The sequence below is a fragment of the Erithacus rubecula genome (assembly GCF_903797595.1).
Source record: "Erithacus rubecula genome assembly, chromosome: 14".
NCBI lineage: Eukaryota > Metazoa > Chordata > Aves > Passeriformes > Muscicapidae > Erithacus > Erithacus rubecula.
The window spans coordinates 11,488,306-11,511,078 of NC_136666.1; the positions used below are offsets into that span (position 1 = coordinate 11,488,306).

Below are 22,773 nucleotides of genomic sequence, written 5' to 3' on the forward strand. Positions count from 1 at the left end.
CCCCTCCTATGCTTTGAGACCAGCAATACACAGCATTAGTATCTTAACCAGCAAACAGTGCACTGGAGATGCTCAGTATCTTCACAAACTTGCACCTCTCTACAGACAGACTCCTTCTATGACTTGCTCATAGAAACTGAAGGAAAAGCAAAGCTGATTTAGCCCCACATGCTCAAGTGTAACCCAAATATGCACAAGGTAACCCCAACATGCACAAGGTAATCCCAGCCCAGCCTTCCCCCAGAGCCCAGCCTAAGCCTGCAGTCCCTGGCTGCTGGGCACTGCCTCATTTCACTGCAGCAGCACAGCTGAGCAAGTTTTGTCTTTTTTGAAATAATTCACATGAACTCACTATCCAAACCAGCAGATAACCAGATGAGGTACTCCCTTCCCAGCTAGAAGACTCTGCTACAAATATTCACTAGGTTTAAACGTCTCTTTCTGTGATTTTACATGCCCAGGTCATTTCCTGAGAGCCAAAGAGCTTTCCCAGCACAGAACCCCAGAGTGTCTCAGTCCTGGCTCCCAGCTGGGACCCAGCTCAGGCTCAGGCAGGGTGCAGGGCAGGAATGGGGAGGGAACTGTCCCAATCTTTGCCCCAATTATTCACAAGGACTGTTTATTACAGCAGCTTCAAGGGCTCTTTTTTCCACCATTCCTTTAATTCTCTTGTGCAAAAAAATCTCTGATCACTAATTGCCATTTGAATTTAAAGAGAACAGGGAAATATCAAATTGCTTTGCATTTTGTTTTTTCTCTGGTTTCTCTTTACTGGTCACTCATTTAGTGACATATTAGCTAGAGTAGACAAGCACAGCCTTCTGAAGTTTGCTTGCATTAAATACCAGGCAAAAGCTCTGTATCTCATTATCCACGTAGGTGTCCATGTTATGTCTTCTGCTTTGATGACATTCTGTAGAAGTCATTTTCACAGGTTTTTTTTCGTTTTGAATTGGCCATTTCCTAATTTAAAACAGAGCAATCAAAGGAAACATTTTCCACATATGCAGCATAAGATAAACTTTCCTATGGTTGCTGTGGAGAAGCAAACTCACAAGGTTTTCAGCTTCAACCTTCAGTGTAAACCAGACATCTGTTTCGAGTTGTGTCAGATCACAGGAAGGATAGCCCACAGCTTGGTTTACTCCAAACTAACTTAGGAAATCAGGACTCTCCCCATGGATGAGTCACAAGCTTCTTGGGCAATGACAGGCCAGACACATTTGTCTCTGCAGCCTGGTGGTTTTCCCTGTCAAAGGGGGATGGCTCTTTCCCCATCTGGAGATGACTTTGCAGCCCCAATACCCAGCCCATTTCTGCATCTGCAGTCCTGATGTCAAAGTCCAGCAGGAAAGGATGAAAAAGAAAAGGGAAAGTGCAGAATGGGTCTAAAGATGGCTTTGAAGTACAGCCCAGGAGCAGAGATCAGGAAGTGAGAGCTGTAATTGCAGCTGGGTATCAGTTTCCTTTTTTATTTCAGGATCTCCCACAGCACGCTGGAGTTCCTCCCCCAGACAGCAGCAGGAGCAACACTCACCTCTACAGGAGAGCAGAAGCTTCTGGCAAATGGAAAAGCCACAGAGACAAAACAATCTTTGCATTTCTAATGCAGAGGCAAACAGAAAGTACCTTGAACACATCTGAAATTACTTGTGCTACTACTGAACCAGCCAGAAAAGCTAAAAATTATTTCTTATTTTGTTTCCTAAGGAATTTGCACTGTATTGCTTGTTGACACTGCCTGAGTTCCTTGAAATGGGTCCAGATTCAAGTAAACTCAATAGAGAGGAGACAGCAGGTTGACAAAAGTAGGTGGTGCAGCAGACCAGAGAGATCCTGCAAATATCCCTGGAGTGGAGGCTCCCAGCTGAGCTCACCCCATCAAGGGAAGGCACCATTGTCATTTGGCATCAGTTTGGGGGCAGGTTTATTCCAAGTGCCCTGAGCCTGGCAGTGCTGGCCATGAGTGACACCCCAGCACTGTGCAGACCTCCCCAAACTGTTCAGCTGCCCACATGGTGGGTGCAATTATAGATCTGGGACCTCAGATGTGACAGGGCTTTGACCCAAGCTCTGGCAAGGCTGTCCTTTATGGAGATGCCCTGGCCTGGCACTTCCAGGCTGCTGCCTCAAGCAGATGTGTCAGAATAGGTTAATAGACATCCTGCAGTAACTTTAATGCTGTTAGACAACATTAAACAAAGGTTTAAATTTTTTTTCCTTCCCAAGATAAGCTGTAAGGCAGGGATCAGGGCTGCTGTGAGAAAACATGGACTCTTGGTATAGTAAAATAAACCTGTTTGTTCCAGTTAGGCTGTGAGCCCAAGTTATCAGAAAAATGACAGCATCTTGAAGACCATTGCAAAGGATTTAGGTTTCGGTATTTGCTAGGCATACCTTGAGTGTTTGACCATTATAAATCTTTTCTTGTTTAGGAAAGAAATCTCATTTTTCATGATATTGTGCTTATCTTTTAGCAGAAGCAGGGGCAGGATTTGAATATGCTGGTGTTTGCAGACAGCAGTGGTGCAGCACAGCCCATCTCAAATTCACAGTGAAGAAAATGAGCTACAGTTGTGAAATCATTGCCTAACAATTGATAAGGACAACTGCTGCAATCCTCTCCCTGCCTCCCCTTGGCCAGCATCCCACTTACCACACTACTGGATATACAGAAAAGAGAATGGCAATGTGGTTAAAGTACAAGCCACACACATAAAAGACAGAGAATTTATCTCCATGTCTAGTCCAGTTTCCTCTTTTACCTTTGGCCAAGTAATTCTTTGCAATTCTTTTTCCTCCTTTCATAGCAATATTTACCATCTTTCTGGCAGCCCTTGAGTTCTCCCAAGAAATGGGGCTTTGTAAATAGGATTGGGGGAGAAACTTGTCCCTTTAATAAAAGCTATGTCAGGTGCCTTGTACAAGGTGGTGCAGGAGACTTTTAGGAGGTCTTTGCTTTGCAGAAGAATGGGATTTCTTTATGCCTTGTTTCAAGCCAAGACAGTCACTCCCACTTCACCCTTCTTTTCAGGAGCTGCCTAGGGCACCATGACACCTTGCAGCATGAGATGCCAGCTCTTGATGTCAGCAATCCCAAGAAAAGTCCAGCCCACCACAAGACCAAAGAAATTTTTCACACATTCTCACCCTGAAGAAGGATGTATGCAGTTTCTCAGTCTCCAAAATTTATGGCTCTTGAGAACAGCAAGCCCACACCCTCTGTTGCCACTACCACACTGAAGGATGCAATGACTGTTTTCTCCCATGAGAGAAAAGTGGTAAACCAACTACTTGTATGTATGAAATATTAGATAAATACTGATGAATTGTTAAGTAACGATACTTTCAATGATCCTTTAAAACCCCAAATTTTTTATCCCTTCCTGTTCCACATGGATGCCCCAGGCTCAGTGGCAATTGTATTGCTCACTAGACAACTGCAGGACAAAACCTCACAAGCTCTGCATGAGCTGAGTAACAAAACCTGGGCCACTGAACTGCAGCTCCCTTGAACACAGCTCAATATTACAACTAAATAGGGCCAAACTCAGCCCAACATCCCTGTAAACACCAAGCAGGACACCTAGCAGTTGTTTCAGTACCTTGCTGACTCAGAAGTATATAGACAAAAGAGGAAACAGGAGAGATTGCATTTGGATTTAAATTTGCTGTTCAAAAGTGCAGCATAAATTAGGTCTCTACCCAGATGATATTTCAACTTACAAAAGAAATAACGTGCAATTTGCAAGCAATTCCTGCTTCTGTAAAAACTTAAATTGCATTTTGTCCTAATGAGTTGGAATGTCTTAAGGGTAATGTGAATAGATTCTAGTTCATCTTAAATTCTAGTTCCTCCAAATACACTTTATATTTCTAAGAGCAAGTGGTGTATTTTCATTAACTGAAGGAAATACTCTGAAATTAATATGAGGGAACAGAAATTGCTAAGATAATCACCCACAGAAATCTCTCCTGTATTGAGTCTCAATAAAGTATCAATATTTGATCTTAATTTCCTGTAAAGAAGGAGGCATAACTGAACCCAAAATAACAGGGAATGACCCTATAAATATGTGGCTTTTGGGCCATAATTTTATAGTTAATGGCTCTGTCAAAACATGTGATACTCAGCCCATGTGAGGGAGGTTTAAAAAGGTAACAGTCATCCTCATTTGGTCCTGATTTGATTTCTGACAACATATGTAAGCCTAAACAACAGAGGCAGCCCTTAAGGAAATGTCTGTGTCCCTGCACTCAGAGCCATTGTTTTCACATGTATAGATAGGCACTTTTGTGATGCTGAGAAACAGTACTTTATGTGTTATCAAACCAATTATATCTGCAGCTGGGAAAAATCTTGAGGTATTTTCAAGGTCTTTAATCTAAACATCATCAGAAACAAGATGAGCAAACAAAAAATGGTTCTAAAACATCCCTTAGAATAGGCTGGAGGAAAGCTACTGGTGTCATAGCAGCACCCTCTAGTGCTGCTGTCACTGGGCTTTGCCAGCACCTCCTGGATAAAAACTGACATTTAGAGTTGAGATTAAACTTCTTTTGTCCTAGACACAGCTCACAATAAGGTCAGAATATCAACATCATCTTATGGACAAAATGAGACATAGATGGCTGTGGAGACAAATCCACCATTACTAACAAATATTTGAAGAGAGAGCTTGCAATCAGCTGTGTTAACAGCACCTACAGCCCAGTAACTCCCAAGTTATGGAAATAAAGACCAGTGCAAAGGTGGAGATTAATTTTGGTTGTCAGTGGAAAAGAAATGAGACTACTCCCACAGACCCCAAGAAATGTTGAGACATAGCCCAAATGAACAAATGTCAGACTGCTGTGTTTTACCCCCAGAGCCTCTTGCTCACCTTCCCTGGTGGGATGGGGAACTGGAAAGGTAAAAGTGACAAAGCTCATGGGTTGAAATAAACAATTCAATGGGTAAAGCAAAAGCTGTGAACACAAGGAAAGCAAAACAAGGCATTTATTCACCAATTTCCATGGGCAGGCTGTTCAAGAGAGCAAGGCTCCATCAAACCCAACAGTGACTTGAGATGACAAACACCATCACTCTGAACATCACCCTCTTCCTCCTTCCCCCCCTGTGATTTCTAAGCTGAGCATGGTCAGGGATATTCCTCAGGCCAGTTGGGATCAGCTGCCACAGCTCTGCCCCCTCCCAGCTCCTTGTGAGAAGCAGAAAAGACCTTGGCCCTGTGCAAGCTCTGCTCAGCAATAACTACAACATCCCTGTGTTATCAACACTGTTTCCAACACAAATCCAAAACAAATCCCGAGACCAGCTACTGTGAAGAAATTAACTATGTCCCAGCCAAAACCAGCACACAGCCACCACAAAATAGACACAAAAATCTAGGTGTCCATAAATGAGCTAAATACTCATCTGCCACAGATGTTAGCATAAAAAGATGAAGGCAATGTATGTAAAACAGGGTGGGTGAGATACCACACTTGAGAAGGGGGTTAAGCATGACTTCACAAAAACAATTAATGCTCTCCTAAAGTCATGGAGCAGCTGCAAGGCAACAAAGCCACAGTGACCACCACCCCTTCTCCACCTCATCCCCTGCAGCTGTAGGGAAAGCCCAGCAGGAATTAGGTTGCTTTAAGTGACACACCCATCCAAACCTGCTAACAACTCGACCTTCATCCCATTACATGCAATTTTCACAATATGCCTTTCTCCAAGTGCCTCACATGGGACAATTCCACAGTTTTAATCACACTGGGTTTGTCACTGCAGCATCCAATACATCAAACAGATGAGGTGAACATCCAAAACTCCCTAAAGGTAAGTACTGGAATGTTACAAACAAAAAATCCTCTGATGCAGTTGGACTGGTATAATACATGTTGGCAAATGTCACCAGTGAGATACCAACACAAAACCACAAACCAGTATTGCTACACTTTTTTCCTACCTGCAGAAGCACAGTTGAATCTATCATGTCCTTTACTCATCATCCTTTTATATAACAGATAGATTACCATACCTGAGGGAGTACCTCAGTCTCTGCCAGGTGGAATCATCCTCATGTTACTCTCTCTGGGTCTCAGACAAAGTTTCTCCCTCATTCTTGTCATTTGAGACACAGAGTGAGTAGAGAGGGTGTAAACTGTTACAGAGCATGCCTTGGATTTTGTTAGTTCATTTTTTGTGGTGCTGCACAATTCATCACATTCCAATCTTATGAAAATAACATAGCAGTGAAAAACTCTTTGGCAGGTTGTGTTTCTCATTCATATATTTGGCTTCATTAAGTCATAACTTGTGACAGTTTGCTATAAACTAATGAATGAACCATTGACTTGGGACATCATTCATTATCATAAAGCTATTTCCTGCCTGCTTAATTAAGCTCAGAGAATGCTCTAGCAGAAGGAAAGCAGAAGCAGACCCTCTTGGGAAGTGATAAATGCTGGAGGCTGAGGGGCATCCTGACACAGTTCAGCACAGCTAAACACACTGGGTTTCTCACTAGCAGGAATAAAGTGCCTCAGTCTGGAATGCTGGAACAGCAAAATCAACTCTAGAAGCATCTTTAATTACCAGAAATATATGTGAATCCAAGATACTCAAATTTCCACCTAGACTGCTTAACACCAGAAAAAAAATTCTGCAATGGCCCTAATTTCTGACCTAAAAACCAAGACTCATTTTAAATTGAGGTAAGTAGAAATCAGCCTACCCTTGTTAGACATTAACAGCAGTTGCAGAACTGTCCACCAGGCTTTCCAGTTTGGGTTTTTAATCATAGGGGTGGCAACTAGTGGAGCAAAAGAGAACATTTTAAACTGGACAGCAGAAACACTCAGAAAACACTGAAGCAAGAAGCAACCAATTTCTGCTAGGACAGACATAGCTCAAAGGAACTGACTGGAAAAAACCCATTCTTTCCCTTTTGCCCACTAAGTAGGGCAAACACCCCCCTTTCTTCCCGCAGTTTGTCTCCCATGGGTTCTCAGCATTCCCAGCCATGAACTCCACACACAAACAGAATATTCCTGCCTCAGAGACTTCACCTTCTTCCCACATCCTCTCTGGCTTGATGCTGTACTTGAAGCATTTTATCTTACCTGAAAATCAGCCATGGAGAGTCTTTATTACAGGCATCTGTGTGAGTACACATGCCTTGTCATAACCAGCAAGTTTACTGGAGCCTAGTTTCAGCAGGAAAATGGGAGAAAAATGCCAGTTTGCCAGGGAGGGGTCAGCTAATTCCCTGCAGCTGATTGAGCCCACTCTAAAAACCTCTCTGCAAATTGGCCAACTCATTTATCATCTGTCCCTACATCTCTAACTGCAGATTTAGAGTGTGTTTTGAAAGCTGAAGCTGACCTTCTCTGAAGCAAGTATTTAAGGCCTACATGTGCAGTGAAAAATAATTATGGACAATTCAAGTCCAGCCCCTATTCAGCTTGCTTTATTTACATCCAAACTGCAGTCTGCAACAGAGGTGGTCAAACACCACATGCCTGCTTCCTGTGGCCAGTAGGATCTTGTTGCCCACATGTAATTTGGCTTCATGAAATTGCTTGTAATTCAATATCAGAGCAGAAACCAAGTCTGTTTCTCACTGCAGACTCCCATTTCCAAGTTCTTGTCTAACCAAAACCAACTGTGACACAGGCTGACCTCCCTCCATGCAAGAATAAAAATAACTTGGAAGATTATATGTATTACTATTATGTGGTGTCATCTACCATAACACTATTACATTTCATGCTCCCTTCATCATTCCTCTAAAGGCTTTGCTGTCTCTGTGTTACTCCCTCTTGATCAGGTTACTGGGGAAAATGTTACCTCTTATCAGCATTTATTAAGTTATTCCACTATAAAGTCCCTTAGAGCTTTAAAATTTACCTTTGAACTTTTTTTATCATTGCATTCCACTTCACAAATTCTCTCCTATAGCTGCCCAATCATATCTCCAACTAACACTGATAGCACAGATGAGATTGTAAGACAGGGCAGTTTTTGGCAATTCAGGCATGCACATCCACCCAAGGGACATTTGTAAACATGCCTGTGAACAAACTGCTCCCTGTACTGATGGGAAAATATAACTGTTCCAGGAGAGATACAAACTTTGTCCTCCCTGATCCTGTGCTGCAGGAGACTCAGAGAGAATCCCACATTGCTCCTTGTTTTTGTAGGCTGGAGTAGATCCCAGCACTTACTTTTTAACCCTCACTGTACCTCATGGAGCACCCAGTGTAGTTCCCTTGCAACTTAACATGGAAATAGGCTGGCTAGTTGACTGCTTTATGGCCACTGAAAGAGTCAGGTCTAAGAAAGTCCCAAAAATACTCACAGCACCAGATCCTGCCCTCCAAAATGATGGTAGGGACACTTCCTCAGGTCAGTGCATTCCTGCTGCTGTGTGTCTACAGTCTGTATTGTGACACTACTGCTGATATTGAACAAGAAGCTTCTGCTCAAATGGAACAACTTTTCTGCCTTTCATGTTGAAGGAAAGATGACTTAACAGGCAAGTCTGTTACCAAACCAGGTATTCATGGTGTGGTATCAGGGTACCCATGGATTAGGTAAAAGAACTTGTATTACTGGCAGAAAAAAACCCAAACAACTTTAGAAACATAATGATGGTGTTCAAGCTGAAAGACTTACTACAGTGTGCAGTTCAAGAGGGAAAAAAAAAAAAAAAGAACAATTAATAAGGAATAAACAAAAAAACTGGGTGAAGACTGAAATGTTTATAAAGTCAGAGTGTCATGTATGACATGACACAAAAATACAGTCTCCTTAATCCTGGAGACATCCAGGGTGCACATTTCTGTTATTAATGCACATTTGGCCAGTTTCTAGTGGTTTCAACCATAGTTGGTGGTATCTGATGCCAAGCACAGACACAGAGATATTTTGACCTGCTGTGTATGCTGCTCCAATGCAGCTGCCCAGCTCCAGTGCCAAGAGTGGAAAACACAGCTTGGTTAGAGGAAGACTCAGACAAATTTCCATTGTCTATAAAGCCTTGATTTTAAAGGAGAAATAGGCACCATCTCTACCTCATTAGGTGCTGGCAGCTAATGTGTCAAAGAATTCTAGGTTGTTGATATTGGACCTGTTTAGCCCTACCCAACTCTAAGATGTGGTCACACATCTTGTGTGTGAGCATGTTCTGCCTGACACCTTTTCTGTCAGGGTACACTGTAATTGTAGAGCCCTCCACAGTGTAGCACATGGTACTTTCCCCCACCAGTCACACTTCTGTGAAAAACAGAAGTAGAAACATGGTGTATGAATAATACACTACAAAGGTTTTCTGCATTATACAAGAGTTTAAGATGTTACCTATTTTACAGGGAAAAAATTTTCCAAGTGTATTTTGTTACCATCCAGACATTTCATACTTACACATTAACAGAAGGGCAACAAATTGAGAATGCAAAAAAACTTTATTAGCATAAAAAGTACATATTCAGGAATCAAAACTCAAATTCCTCCATGGCCTCAGGCACGTTTGATACATATTTCTGTATCTGCTACAGCTGAAGGAAGTCTGGGTGGTAAGATGTCAGAAGCTTAAAGTTGGGGGGAGTTATTGTTGGGTTTCCTTTTGTGCCTCTTTTTAAGTTATGTAAACAACTCAGAGTGAAACCTGTACAAGCAGAATATTAGCTATCATTTGTACACTTAAAAGTTAAATAAAACCCAATTTCAGCAATACAAAAAGCAATATAAAAAGTACTCAGGTGCATAACATGCATCAGAAGAAAATGTAGAAGAACATGGCAAGTAAGTGAACATGTCTTAAAAGTTAGATCATACTAAAAGTTCTCTGTAAATATCTGTATGGCTAGACATGAAAAACATTATAAAACTGCTTGGTTCCCTAAGACTTCTATACAGTTGCATCTATTTCAACTTCATTAGACATGAATATACTAGAACCATGAGGTGGTTAAAAGGAATAAGAAAAGTTTACTCAAGTTTCACATTTCAAGCTGCCTATTTGATAAGGTAACTAGACAGAGGTAGATATCCAGTATTAGTGGACAAGCTGTTCTAACAAGACCTTTTAGCTATCTTGTCAAGCTTTTATATTCAAAGCCTGTGAAAAGGCTTCACAGATGAAGGATGTCTTTCAAAAAGGCAGCCAGAAAAACCTGTATTGCTGATGGAAGTAATTATCCTACTGAAAGTGAAGGGTATTTAAGAACAAAACATCACCCAGACCATGATGAGGACACCACTTATCAAGCACTAGAGCTCATGCAGCCATTTTAACAAGAGTGACAGTGATTTGCTCATTTCCTATGCCTATTTTAGAAGCTGAACACTGCTGCTGTTGGGCTGATCCCTAGTCAAAGTAGGACTGCAGGGTGCCACGGCGGCGGATGTCGCAGGTCCAGCAGTGGAATCCCCCTCCCAGAGAATTGGCGTGGCGAATGTTCACCTTAATTGTGGAAATGCCTGCAAGAAATATTCAAGGCACACTTCAAAATCAGATTCTCAGCTCCACATGGCAAGCTCTGATCAGAAATATTAGGTGATGCTTTATCAGATCATGTGGTTAGATGTAGATGTGGAAGGTATTTCCTATGAGCTCATTAAAAATTTGTTTTCCCAAACTCTAGGCAGAGAACAAACTATGAACATAGCTGGCTTGTTTATTCTGGTGAGACCCTCAGCAATATACAGTGCTAGGAGCACAGCCAGTGTCTGATGTGTTATGACATGCCAGTACAAAAAAGATAAATTCAGGTTTTGCAGTATATGAAGAATTAGCTGAAATTCTGCTACAATATATCATCAGGACACGTTTTCAGAAATATGTGAGAGGATTTATGATTCAGACACTGAATGTGCTCTTTCAGGTGCCTCTCAAGAAAAGAAGCATTCAAGGTCTGACTCCTTCTTTCTCTAAAAGGGAAAGAGGCTTTTACTACCTAGGTTAAGCTTCCCACCCCTTCTTTTCACCTCTGATGGATGTCACAGCTGTGGCTCAGCCTATACAAAGTCCTTACAGAAGGATCAGACTTCTCTGTTACAGAGTTTGCCTTTTTGCTTCTCAGCACTTTCAGGAGCAGCTCAGTAGAATCTATCTCCTAGATCAGCAATAGTTTTGTTCCCAGTGGACTCATCTCAGTCCTATGAACTTTCTGACTACCAGGGTTTATTTAGAATTTACATAGACTGTGAAGTTCAAGGGTGAAAGATAAGCCATGATTAGCATTAATAGCCTCGTTATTTAAGTACTTTCAAGTATTTTTAAATCCTCATCTCCTTGGTCATGCTATGAAACAACCTAAGACTGAGCAGCTGTGCTTAACAAGAATTCCAATTTTTATATTCAAATGCACTTCTCCTGTCACTGTATATCTGAAGGAATTCCTCACTGTCATGAAGTTACATCCCACAGGATTGAGATTCTCCATAAATGAGCAGAAATACCTGGGTTAAGTGGTCTTAATCTGAGTTTTAAAGTACAAATTTGCAACTAGGAAAATCTGAAGGCATTTTGGCAATGATGGATTCCCAGCTCTATTTCATTCTGCAATATGTGCACTCCATCTCTGCAAGACAGATGTTGACCTCACACTGGACAGTTTACATTAAAAAAACTCATTCAAAGTTATCCTAGCAATACCTTTAGTTGCTACTCATACCTTCATGTGCTGCAAGCTGTAGGGGGCAAAAGAAGACCACATTTATATGATTGAAATATTCAGGAGAAAGATCACTGAATCATTCTTACTTGTTAATGCAGCTGTTTGACTACTTTTTCCAGTGCTGGCTGCTTAGACTACTTTAAGTGAAACTTCCATTTACCCTGGCTGGTAGCACAATAATTTTCTTTTAAGTGTATGTTGTGTTAGGACATACCCAGCCTTTCAAACATCTTCTGAATTGATGTCTCGTTGGCATCCACCATCACACGTTTCTCATCCAGCATCAGGACATTCATGGAGAGCCACTTAGAAGACATCCACAGTGGGTGATCTAAAACAGGAGAACAAACCCAGTACTGCACCAATGTCACTCCATATTAATACCCTTAAGGGTACTCTTGGAATCCTTAGAAAAGGAAGAGTGACTGTACCATCTGGGATGAGTGGCACTGGGGGTTGAATCACTGTCCAGCCAGCTTTCTTGAAGAGCTCAATCTGGAAGAGCAATTTAAATATATTCTCAAGAGGGTTCTCAGAGTATCACATTATGTCCTCCAGCCTATGCCAGATTTTCCCAGAATATTCCAATATGCATGACATCCCCTGCCCTCAGTTCACTATCCTGGCCCTCATTCAGGATTCATCTACAAGCTTTCATACAAGCATTTTTAAAAAGTCTTTTTAGATTTTGCATACCAACAACATTTATTTCTGTTGGTTTTATATATGCTAGATATGTTAAAGACAAAGGTAGCATTTGCAGTATGGAACTTGGTAAGTAAATACATTGGTAACAACCAAAACATATTCAATTATCTTTTTTCTGTGTTATTTCTTCCCATGATTATAAAAGCCATTAATATGAGTTACCTGATGTTTCTAAAAACAAACCCACCAGAAATAACACAAGATTACCTTTCCTTCACACTTTCTAAGAAAATTAATATGCAGTTCATTTAACAAAGGGAACAATGTAAGGGTATCCCAAGGAATAATTTGTGTCTCTACGATTTACACAATTAAGTTAAAATTAAGAGGAGGATAATTTGGCTAAGGAAAATTGACTTTTCATCTTCATTGATGAGCTGGAAGAGAATTCGCGAGTGTTCCAGCGTTACCACGAGATGGAGCTCCAATCCCGAGATAAAAAACTCTACACCAGCCTGAGCTGCCAGGATTTTAAAGAAAAGTCCCTTTCATCGTCACCACTCAAGAAAAGTCCCCTTTCATCGCACCATTCACACACACCCCCACCACTCCATCCAGAACTGCCAAACCAGTTTTTATGAAAGCAAGCTGCATTTCTCTTTTCTGCCTACAAAGACAGCAGGTTTCCCTTAAAAAAGTCGCAGGACATGGTTTAATACAAGGAGAATAGAATATCCTCTTTCAAGTAACATTATGAAAAACTGTGGAAGGGAAAAGGGGAGGAAAAAATAAGGTTGTTTAAAAAATTATATTCTGGAAAGGATGCAGTAATTCAATTAGACTATTTTCACTGACAGTCTTGGCAAAAGGAGATTAAGGCTCTTTTAGGAGCTGTGCTCTGCACTTGGCTTCATCCCTCTGGTTCAGTGTCAGCTCAGCTCTTCCTGTGTGGTTCTACAGCTTCAGGAGTCACATCCTCACAAAACTCCTCCAGCACTGCAGTGCAGGTAACATGACTGCAGCAGAGATGGTCTCTCACTCTCTGCAAGGCTTTCTGATCTCATTGTGCTGCTCAGCAATATTGGCTTTTTTCTCAGTGTAGCAGCAGGTTTTATATATCTCTCCTCTTCCCCACTCTCCAGAAGGTATTCAAAGCTGAATGCCTCAGCAACCACCAGCTTCCTGCCATTTGTTCAATTAATACCAAAGGAGAGGCTTCCAAAATGGGAATAAAAAGGGAGATTTCCCATCGGAGCAGCAGAAGCCCTTCAGTTTCTCTAGGATACAATTAAAGTATTTAAGCAGTGGAAGTGTTCAGAGAAGTAGCATAGCCCAGATGCTTGCTTTGATGAATTATTAAAAATTAGATTACTTCCATCACATTTAACCATGGACCTACAAACCAACACAGTGGAATGTGTGTAATAGTAATTCCCCAGCAGGGAACAAACCCAGCTGAGTGTTTTTAAACACAAAACACTTTCTCCCCTTGTGCACTCTCACCTGGTGGCAGGGACGGTCTGGGTTAGAGAGCACAAGACCAGGCCCTATGATATTAAAAGTGGCATCAATGTGCATAGGGTTGGGATCCTTAAAGGATATTATGTGCACTCTGTAGTCTGGTGCAAGGTGTCGCCTCATCCATTCAATACCCATGCAGTTTGTAACCTGAAAAACAGGAAAAAATTCAGCTTTACTAGGCTGGAATATAAACTGCATACAAGTTTAGTTTGTCTAAGGTTTTGTTTCATTACATATTTAAAGCCAATATAATAAAGAATTTTGTGCCTTTTGCTAATCCATAACCTGGAAGGCAGTCTTATCCTGTATATATCAAACATTATATGAAGAGCAATTTCTTTTATCAATTCTCTTATTTTAATGCTGCTCAGGAATTTTAAAAGACAAAATACCAGTCATTAAGTGAGATACCAAAACTGTTGAAAGAAAGCTTTGTTTACCTGGCTCCTTTGTACAAAGATATCTCTTCCAGCTCTAATGAAGTCAGCAGCATCAAAACATGGCTCAAATTCAGTAGTTACAAATTTTCCCTGAGCAGCCAGTTTATGCCTGTCTTCAACAGAGTGGATTGGATAATTCTAGTTGTGGAAAAGAGAACAACAACTTTAGGTTGGAGATTTTAAAAGAAAGTTTTTTAATAATTTACTAGTGGAGAGTAATTTGAAATCAGGAAAAGATGTTAATATTGATAGCTAGTGTGTTCCTTTGGTTACTTCTTTTTAGAATAGAAAAGAAAATCTAAATGTGGACATAAAAGTGAAAGGTTTTAAGCACATTCATGCTGTCACCAAGGTTCTGGTGCATTTGGGGGCTTATAGGATACAACTAAAATTGTCCAAGTCAAAATTATTAGGAAAAAAATTAAGAAATTATTCATTAAAATATTTTGAAGGTAAATATCGTTTAGATCCTTCACTATTTCTTTTATGTAACTTTCAAAACACCAATTGTCATGCAAAATAAGGTTTATAAGTTGGGGTTCTTTGTGTGACAAAATATATATTCATTCCCACTTTGCTAATGCACCCAGGACATATGGACATTCTCAGGGGATCTTTATTCTTGAAAGTAATCTCTGATGTTTTTCTAGCATTCCTTCCTCTTTAGTAATGCTCAGTTACAGCCAGTAACCAAAACAATTCAAAGCAGAAGAATTCAATAGACACAACTTCCTGTTCCTTGTTCTCTAGCTGCACACACTGAGTTTCAGCTGGAAAGGCTGCAGCATGCAGCATACACTAGGAAAAAAAAAAAAAAAATCCAGTTCTTTTGTGCCATTCCCCTTCACAATTGTGTGAATCCTAAATATCAGGTTGAAGCTATCAACAAAATTCTGTACAACAAGAACTGAAGTTCTGAAGGAAAATGAGAGCAGTACCTGATCATAGAGTTCATCTGCCATTGTGGGTTTGGGGGCAGTTGTCCACTTAGCACCACTGTTGAAATAATCTTTGATTAGTCGTCTATATGCCCTGTACTCAAAGAACCGAGCACGCCAAGCCATAGGTGCTTCAATAATTTCATTTCCCACCACTAAGAGGATGTCTCTTGGCATGGCAGCATACATACCTGAAAGGAAAGTGGCCATTAATGAGACAAATATGCCTTTCTCAGCATTTTCAGCTCAGGTACTTTTCCCTTTCTTTTTACCATTATATCTATCCAAAACAATGACAAAAATAATTCTTAGCAATGTGAGGAAGCCAGTGTATAATATCAGGTCCTTACATTCTTCAGTAATTTTTCAAAGTAATATTTTTCATTCAAAATATGTGGAACTTTTGCTACAAAGTCTCACCCATAACAGAGTCACAGCTAAAAGAAAGCCATCCATTAGGCCTCCACTTCATAATTTGGCAAATGAAAATTAAGTAGAGCAAGGCTTATGCATTATCCAGATGACTTTAAAAAGTGATGATGGCCAGCAAATTTTCCAAGTGAACAGAATTTCTTTTTATACTATCCTTTCAAAAAGTAAAGGCTCAGAAGAGGAATGTGATGGAACACAGAACTAGTACAGAAAGTAGTCCCATTAGACTTTTCCTTAACATTATCTGTTCCTTAATGAATTTGAATTCCACATTTTTACATGAAAGAAGCCTGAGGGCTACACTTGATGCAAAGCTTGGTATGCTCTCCCTGCAGATAACCAAAGCCATACATGGAGGAATTGCATTCCAATTCCCTTGACACTAGTGAGGATCTTCCTGGCAAAGTGTCGCCTCCAACTCTTTTGTCTTCCATAGTTTAGGATGGATCCAACTCCAGGACCCAACAGAGAGCTATAAAGAGGGTCAGACTTTAATGTGGCAGGTGGGGGACAAAGCAGAAACATTCTACAGCCACTCTGGGGTCCATGACAGATTAGCACTTCTTGGCAATGACAACATAGAGAAGAAACCTGGCAAGAGCTGCTGGTGTGGGAAGTTCAGGCTGGGTACCAGGCAAAGGTTTTTCATCAGGAAATTCACCCAACACTGAAGCCAGTCAGCAAATCAGGTGGCAAAATCTCTATCCCTGGAGACCTTCCAAGTCTTAGCTACAGAAACCAATCACTGACCTCACTTAGTGCTGGTGATAATCCTGCTCCTAGCTGGGAGGTTGACTAGATGACATCCAAAATGTCTCAGACAAGAGCTAAACAGACAAGACCTTCAATAATGGAAAGACATTTACCTGTAGACTCAAAATCAGGTGTTTTATACTTCACAGACCAGTCAATTGGATCAGGCCTCTTGACAATAACACCTTCTCCCTTCAAAATATTGCACATCTCTTCAATTTCAGCAATAGCTTTTTTTAAATGGTCTTTGGGGAAACTATGGCCTCCAAATTTCTGGTAAAATCCCCAATATTTTTCATATGTGTTTGCCTAAAACAGAAGGACATGAAGTGACAAAGAATAACCACCAGTTCTTTTGGAGTTAAATAGATGCATAAAACACAATTCCTAATGTTTAAAGTTTCTTGTTCTTGGTCTTAATATGTTGGAGTGTGCCTTTTATCTGATTCCTGCAATATTTTGTCTACATTACACTTCACTAACTATTGAGTGATTAATGTTGCCAAGTGGCCATTTGGTCCCTATTACAGAACACTTGTGCAAACACTATGGACTCTGCTATTTAATAAGGCTATCAGACATGTTTTTAAATTAAAACAACCTTGAGCTCATCTGCAAAATGCACATGTCTGTAGTCACCTTCTTACAACCTCACTTCAGTAATATCACAGTGGTGACATCAGAAATGCTGAAGCCATCCCAAGTACAGGGACATGCCTTGCTGGGCAGAAGGGTCCATACTTCAGGTGCAGCAGCATTCTAGAAGATGCAAAAGATGCTAAATTCACCTGCCAGGGTTGGATTAAAGCATGCTCATCATTTACAGACCTAAATCCTCTGCTGAAATGCTGTGATAGCCTTCTTTTATTAAATACAAATTCAAAATAATGTCCCAGTTCTCAGAGGTGAGAAAAACCAGACATATAATCAAAACAAATGATGCTGCTTCAGTTTGATGTATCTGATGTTCCTCTGTCATGTCAGTGTTGGCCGAGATGCAAATGCACACGGACCCTTCTGGAATGACAGCAGGAGGGGTCAGGACAGGTCAGCAAGTTGGAGAGACAGCAAGGGGATGCAGAAGAACCTGCCCTTCCAAACATGAGGTTGTCTCCTGACACTGCAGCCCTGAGCACAGTGTTCTCATCAAAATCAGCTCTTTTGTGCCAGCTCTGCCATGAGCCCCAAGCAGGCAAGACATGCCTGATCCCCTTTAACAACCCAGGCTATTCACTCTGTCCTCTGCTATTTCTGCACATTTGCCTCATGCTATAGAGGTTAGAAAGAAGAAAGAAAATTCAGCCTTAGCATTTACACAGAGAACCTCAGCATGGCCATCCTGCTCCTCCAGTACTGGAGCTTCTTCCCATCCTTCCTGAGGGAATTTGTTCTTTTTCTGTGAGTGAGGTCTTGGGTAATTTGATCACCTCAAACTCGCCAGCTGGTCAGGAGTCACATGCAGGTCACATGAAGGGCTTAGCATTCCTATGGCAATATGTTCTGCTCATGAGACAAATCCATCCTGTGGATTGAAGCTGGTTATTTTCAGAGCCAGCCATGGTGTATGTGAATATCATCAGTCCCTAAGAGGAGCTCCTCTCTCCACCACATCCTCTAGCACTGCTTTTTTTCAAACCTGAGGAACCCCACTGGTGTTGCAGTAATGGGATGGTGTCATCTTAAAGCTACAACAGAATAAAGGTTACCACTGTGACACTGCTCATATTCCCTGCCTTCCAAATAGCTGAGAAAAGGGTATTTGGCTGGGACATGTATTTCATAGCAAGTCAGGGTTGACATTTCAGGCCCCTTTGATCACAGACATACAAGTCAGTTCAGAATGTTCAAAAAGGACCATGGATAGAACACACAACATTTAAAACAAATTCTTTCTTTTCAAAAAGAAATTCAAGAGTTTTCTGTAAGGAAAGATTGTATTTAAGAAACAGCAGTATTGTTCCTTATCGTTGCTATTTACTTTAAACATTTGTCATGGAAAATAATTAACATTATCAAGATGTACCTTTAACCTAGTAAAGAGTTAATAGATTTAGGATATTAAAACCTACATTCAGTAATAAACACATGTACACACTCTCATCTTCTCACTCAAGATATAAAAAACTGTGTTAATAATACTCCTCACCCAAAATGCATTATTATTCACAAAATATACTGAAAAGCATTGCAGAGTACAAAGCTATAAAGTTCAGCTGGTTGACTCAACTGCACCAGAATACATCTCAGTTTTTTCAGGATTTTTCATTGCAGTGCTGATTCAAGAAAGGGCATCTTCCTGATTAATGTTAAGATTTTTCAACTTTTCAAATATTGCATTTACCTCTACATAGCCTGTTTCAAGCTCTCAAAAGGATATGCAATGAAGTGTCAGCTCATTAATATTCATCAGAGATGCAGAGCTCCCTATTCAATTCCTTCCTTCCTCCTTCTTATGCCAAGCACACCATTCCCACATCACAGCAAAAACACTTGAGTAAACCAAACCCTTGTCTCAAAGCAAAAGAGAGTGCTGAATGCAACCATACTTCCTGCATTTAAATTTGTATCAAATAAACAAGCATACAATCTTAAAATACAACCTCAACACGAGTATTTACCAAACTGCTAAAATTTGAGCAGTTTTTAGAGTGTCTCTAAATTGAATTTTCCTTATAAGCATAGAATTCATTAGTTTTAAACTGCAGTTTTTATAAGCAGTGACCCTCATGCACTCAGCAGACAGCAAGTGATACCCATCAGCTCCAGTTTTTCTGCTTACAGGGGCAGGAACAGGGATTTATGGCTATTGTGTTATATTGGAGCTACACACCCCTTACCTTTCAGCCACATGGAGATTTAAACAATCATGACTCAATTAATAATAATAATAATAATAATAATAATAATAATAATAATAATAATAATAATAATAATGCCAAGGTAGGACTGCACCACTGCTTGGATTATTCAACAACACTCTCCAAGTGATATTGTTGCAGTTTCTACATCAATATTTAAGACAAAAGCAGAGAAAATTAGAGGAAACCACATCTCAGCTGTCTCTGTTCCCATTATCTGCTGTGGAGTTGGCATTTGACATAAAGCAAATTTGAATCTTGCTTTAACCTTAAGTCATAGGTATTTGAATTTCAGAGGCAATCCTATACTTTGACATTCCTCACTGAGCTTTTGATATCACATGTAAGAGAAAGTGAAGTTGTGACTACATGTGAGTAGTTGTGGCTTAATAGGCAGTAAAACCTGGATAGCATGTGACACTTCAGCAAGTTTAACACTTGAAGTATTTTTTCTGGTGCTAAAGCAAGCCCCTGGCCACTGCTTAGGAACTGAATTTTCCCTAATTCAATGCCACAGTGTAAAATGTTAGACCTTTTCTCCTTATTTTTTCTATACATTTGTTATATCAGTCTTACATAAATGCACATACATACACTAATATATTAGAAATGCTAACTCCCATTCACCTCCTTCTCTGAAGCTGCTAGGATATCTTTGGAATCTCTGAAAGACATAACCCAGATTCTTTTAAAAAATATATACAGAAATATATAAAGGGCTAAGAGAAGAGAAGTCTTTTATACAAGTACATCTCAAACTTCCCCTAAACAACCATTTCCAGCATTTTAAACTTATTTTTGCTATCTTTGTTTGCCATTCTTTCAATGTCAGATAATTTTTTTTTTTTTAAACTTTCAGTTGAGGTCTTCTGATCAACTTTGTCAGGATATCTTAAATTTTTTACTAAGGTCATTGTGCTGTGATAGCCATGGATTACATGCTGCTCTGCAGGTAGTGCTGTACTCTAACAATGAGAGAGAAAGACTCAAGAACATGCATACAAATGCAGGTAACACACATACTCAGCAATTTTAAAGTCCAGGTGAAGAACACAAAAATCTGGAGCAAGCCCACTATTTGAGTGTTACTTTTTAAAATACAACATTCCAGAGAACACAGAATCAAGAATTTATTTAAGCTGCTGACATAGTTTTTGGTACAGAAAAATCCTGAAAAAACAGTGGACAACGAATTTCCATAAAATATTTACTGCAGCACGTAGGATTCTCAGTAAACTACTTCAGAGCTGTCTGACACAAGAGTCCTGTTGGTCTACAGCCCCAGAACTCAATCTTGCTCAGACTACTAAGTAGAAAACTGCACTTTTTTTTTTTTTTTTTTTCTAGTGATAATTCTACTTAGCTTCAAGCCAAATTAAAGTTTCATCAGTCCAACCAACTATCTCAAAAGTCTGTGTGTGTGCTCTGATAACATCAGGGCTATATGACCAGAGCAGATTGCATATATTAGAGGTTGTCTTTGCTAGTGACTTCTGTTAAAACAGCTAATTCAGTTGAAAGTCCAAAGAAAAAAGCACATCCCTCGCTAACTTAGCTATGCTGTAAAGTTTCACAGATGTAAACAACTGCCTTGGAGGAAGAATTTCCAAGAGCAAACACCACACCTTATGCATTGTAAACCCTAAGAAAATTTTAGATATAAACTCCACATTTTTTATTTAAGGTTAGTTTTTCTCGTTTACCTTAACCTCCACAGAAAAAGGTGGGACACAAGCATTTTCAGCTCTTCCCACAATGACCTCTTCCAGTGGATCCCATTCATTGTAGGAGCAAACAAGACAGTCCTTGGGCACAGGGCTTGTAGCCTTGTCATCAGCAGCACAGGTGTTCTGGGAGGCTGCAGCTGCCTGGGTGCTCTGGAAAGTTCGCTGCACCCATCTTGTAAAGACTCCTCGAAGCTTAAAATAAAAACAAGAACAAAAATTATGCTTCCTTACAAAAGACAAAAAAAGCCATGGCTCAGCCCACAAATGCCTTCACACTCTAATCCCAATGTATGTTATTTGGAGAATTAGCAGAAACACGGCTTCTAATTTACAGCCATTCCAATTCATTCACAGCCTGGCAGATGCTTAAAGGAAATTCTGGCTTTTAAAATACGCTCGGTTTAGAAGGGTAAGGAGATGGGAACGCGGCGCTGGCAGACTGAGAGGATGCTGAGTGAACCTCAACCCGCACCCTCCCGTCACCGAGCACCCCGGAGAGGGGACACGGTGACACGGGACCGCGGAGCATCCTCAGCCCGCACCCTCCCGTCACCGAGCACCCCGGCGAGGGGACACGGTGACACGGGACAGCGGAGCATCCTCAGCCCGCATCCTCCTGTCACCGAGCACCCCGGCGAGGGGACACGGTGACACGGGACCGCGGAGCATCCTCAGCCCGCATCCTCCTGTCACCGAGCACCCCGGCGAGGGGACACGGGACCGCGGAGCATCCTCAGCCCGCATCCTCCTGTCACCGAGCACCCCGGCGAGGGGACACGGTGACACGGGACCGCGGAGCATCCTCAGCCCGCATCCTCCTGTCACCGAGCACCCCGGCGAGGGGACACGGGGACACGGGACCCCTGCGCATCCCCGGGCGCGGCTGTGCGCGGCACCAACCCCGGAGCCGATGTAATGCGCTGCCTCGGCGCCCCGGCTGCCGCCGCGCAGGCACCGCACTCGCAGCATCGCCGCCGGCCGGACACGGCAGCGCTCCGAGCGCTCCGCTTTATGAGCGCCCGAACCGGCCCGGCCCGGCCCGCCCCGCCCGGGGCAGCGCCGCCCGCGGGGCCGGGCGGGGCCGGCAGCGCTTCCCCGAGCCCGGCCCGGCCCGGCCCTGCTCTCCCCCTCCCGGCCCGGCCCGGCCCGGCCCGGCCCGGCCCTGCTCTCCCCCTCCCGGCCCGGCTCCCCGGCAATGCCGAGGGAGAAGCAGCTGGAGCGGGCGGGCTCACAGGCAGCCCCGGCAGACACAGCCCCAGCGCTGACCGACGGCTTCCTCCAACACACCTGCACTTCTTTTCCACGAAGGACTCGTCAGCAGCAACCTGGCTTGGGAAAAGTCACTTTTTGAAATTTTTTTCTAAAAAGTGTACTGAAGTGCATCATGCTGTTATTTTTAGTCAAGTGCGCATATTCTTCATTAAGCGTTTAGTCGACAAATTCAACTTTACCAAAAATTCCAATATTTTGTATGTTAAGAATTCAGATCTTTAGACTACAACCTAAAGAGTTTGTGATTCATCTAAAAATATTTGAATTCTTTCATTACCCAAGGGGTGTTTCAAGAATATCCCAAACAATTTCGAATTCTGGCTTCTCAAAGTGATATGATGAAAAGTCATCCTAAAATTAAAACCTAAACTGGCTAGCTCCTAGTAGACCTGCACATTAAGTTTCCCTGCAAAACCTCTCCATGATAAAATCAAAAGACTTATCTTCAAAAATACCTCTATCTCAACAGAAATAATCTACAACAAGAAATGTGTTTGCAACCAGCTCTACT

The 22,773-nt window shown here is 41.5% G+C and overlaps 1 protein-coding gene across 1 annotated transcript; it reads right to left on the reverse strand.

The window, feature by feature from the left end:
- Positions 1-9,437: 9,437 nt before the first annotated feature.
- Positions 9,438-22,016, reverse strand: GATM (glycine amidinotransferase). Its single transcript, XM_079317853.1, has 9 exons — positions 21,891-22,016; positions 20,967-21,182; positions 16,519-16,714; positions 15,221-15,411; positions 14,283-14,420; positions 13,825-13,989; positions 12,105-12,168; positions 11,888-12,004; positions 9,438-10,474 (listed from the first exon to the last, which is right to left on the reverse strand). Exons 1-9 carry the CDS (start codon positions 21,957-21,959, stop codon positions 10,362-10,364), a joined length of 1,269 nt encoding a protein of 422 aa, XP_079173979.1. The 5' UTR covers positions 21,960-22,016; the 3' UTR covers positions 9,438-10,361.
- Positions 22,017-22,773: the final 757 nt, after the last annotated feature.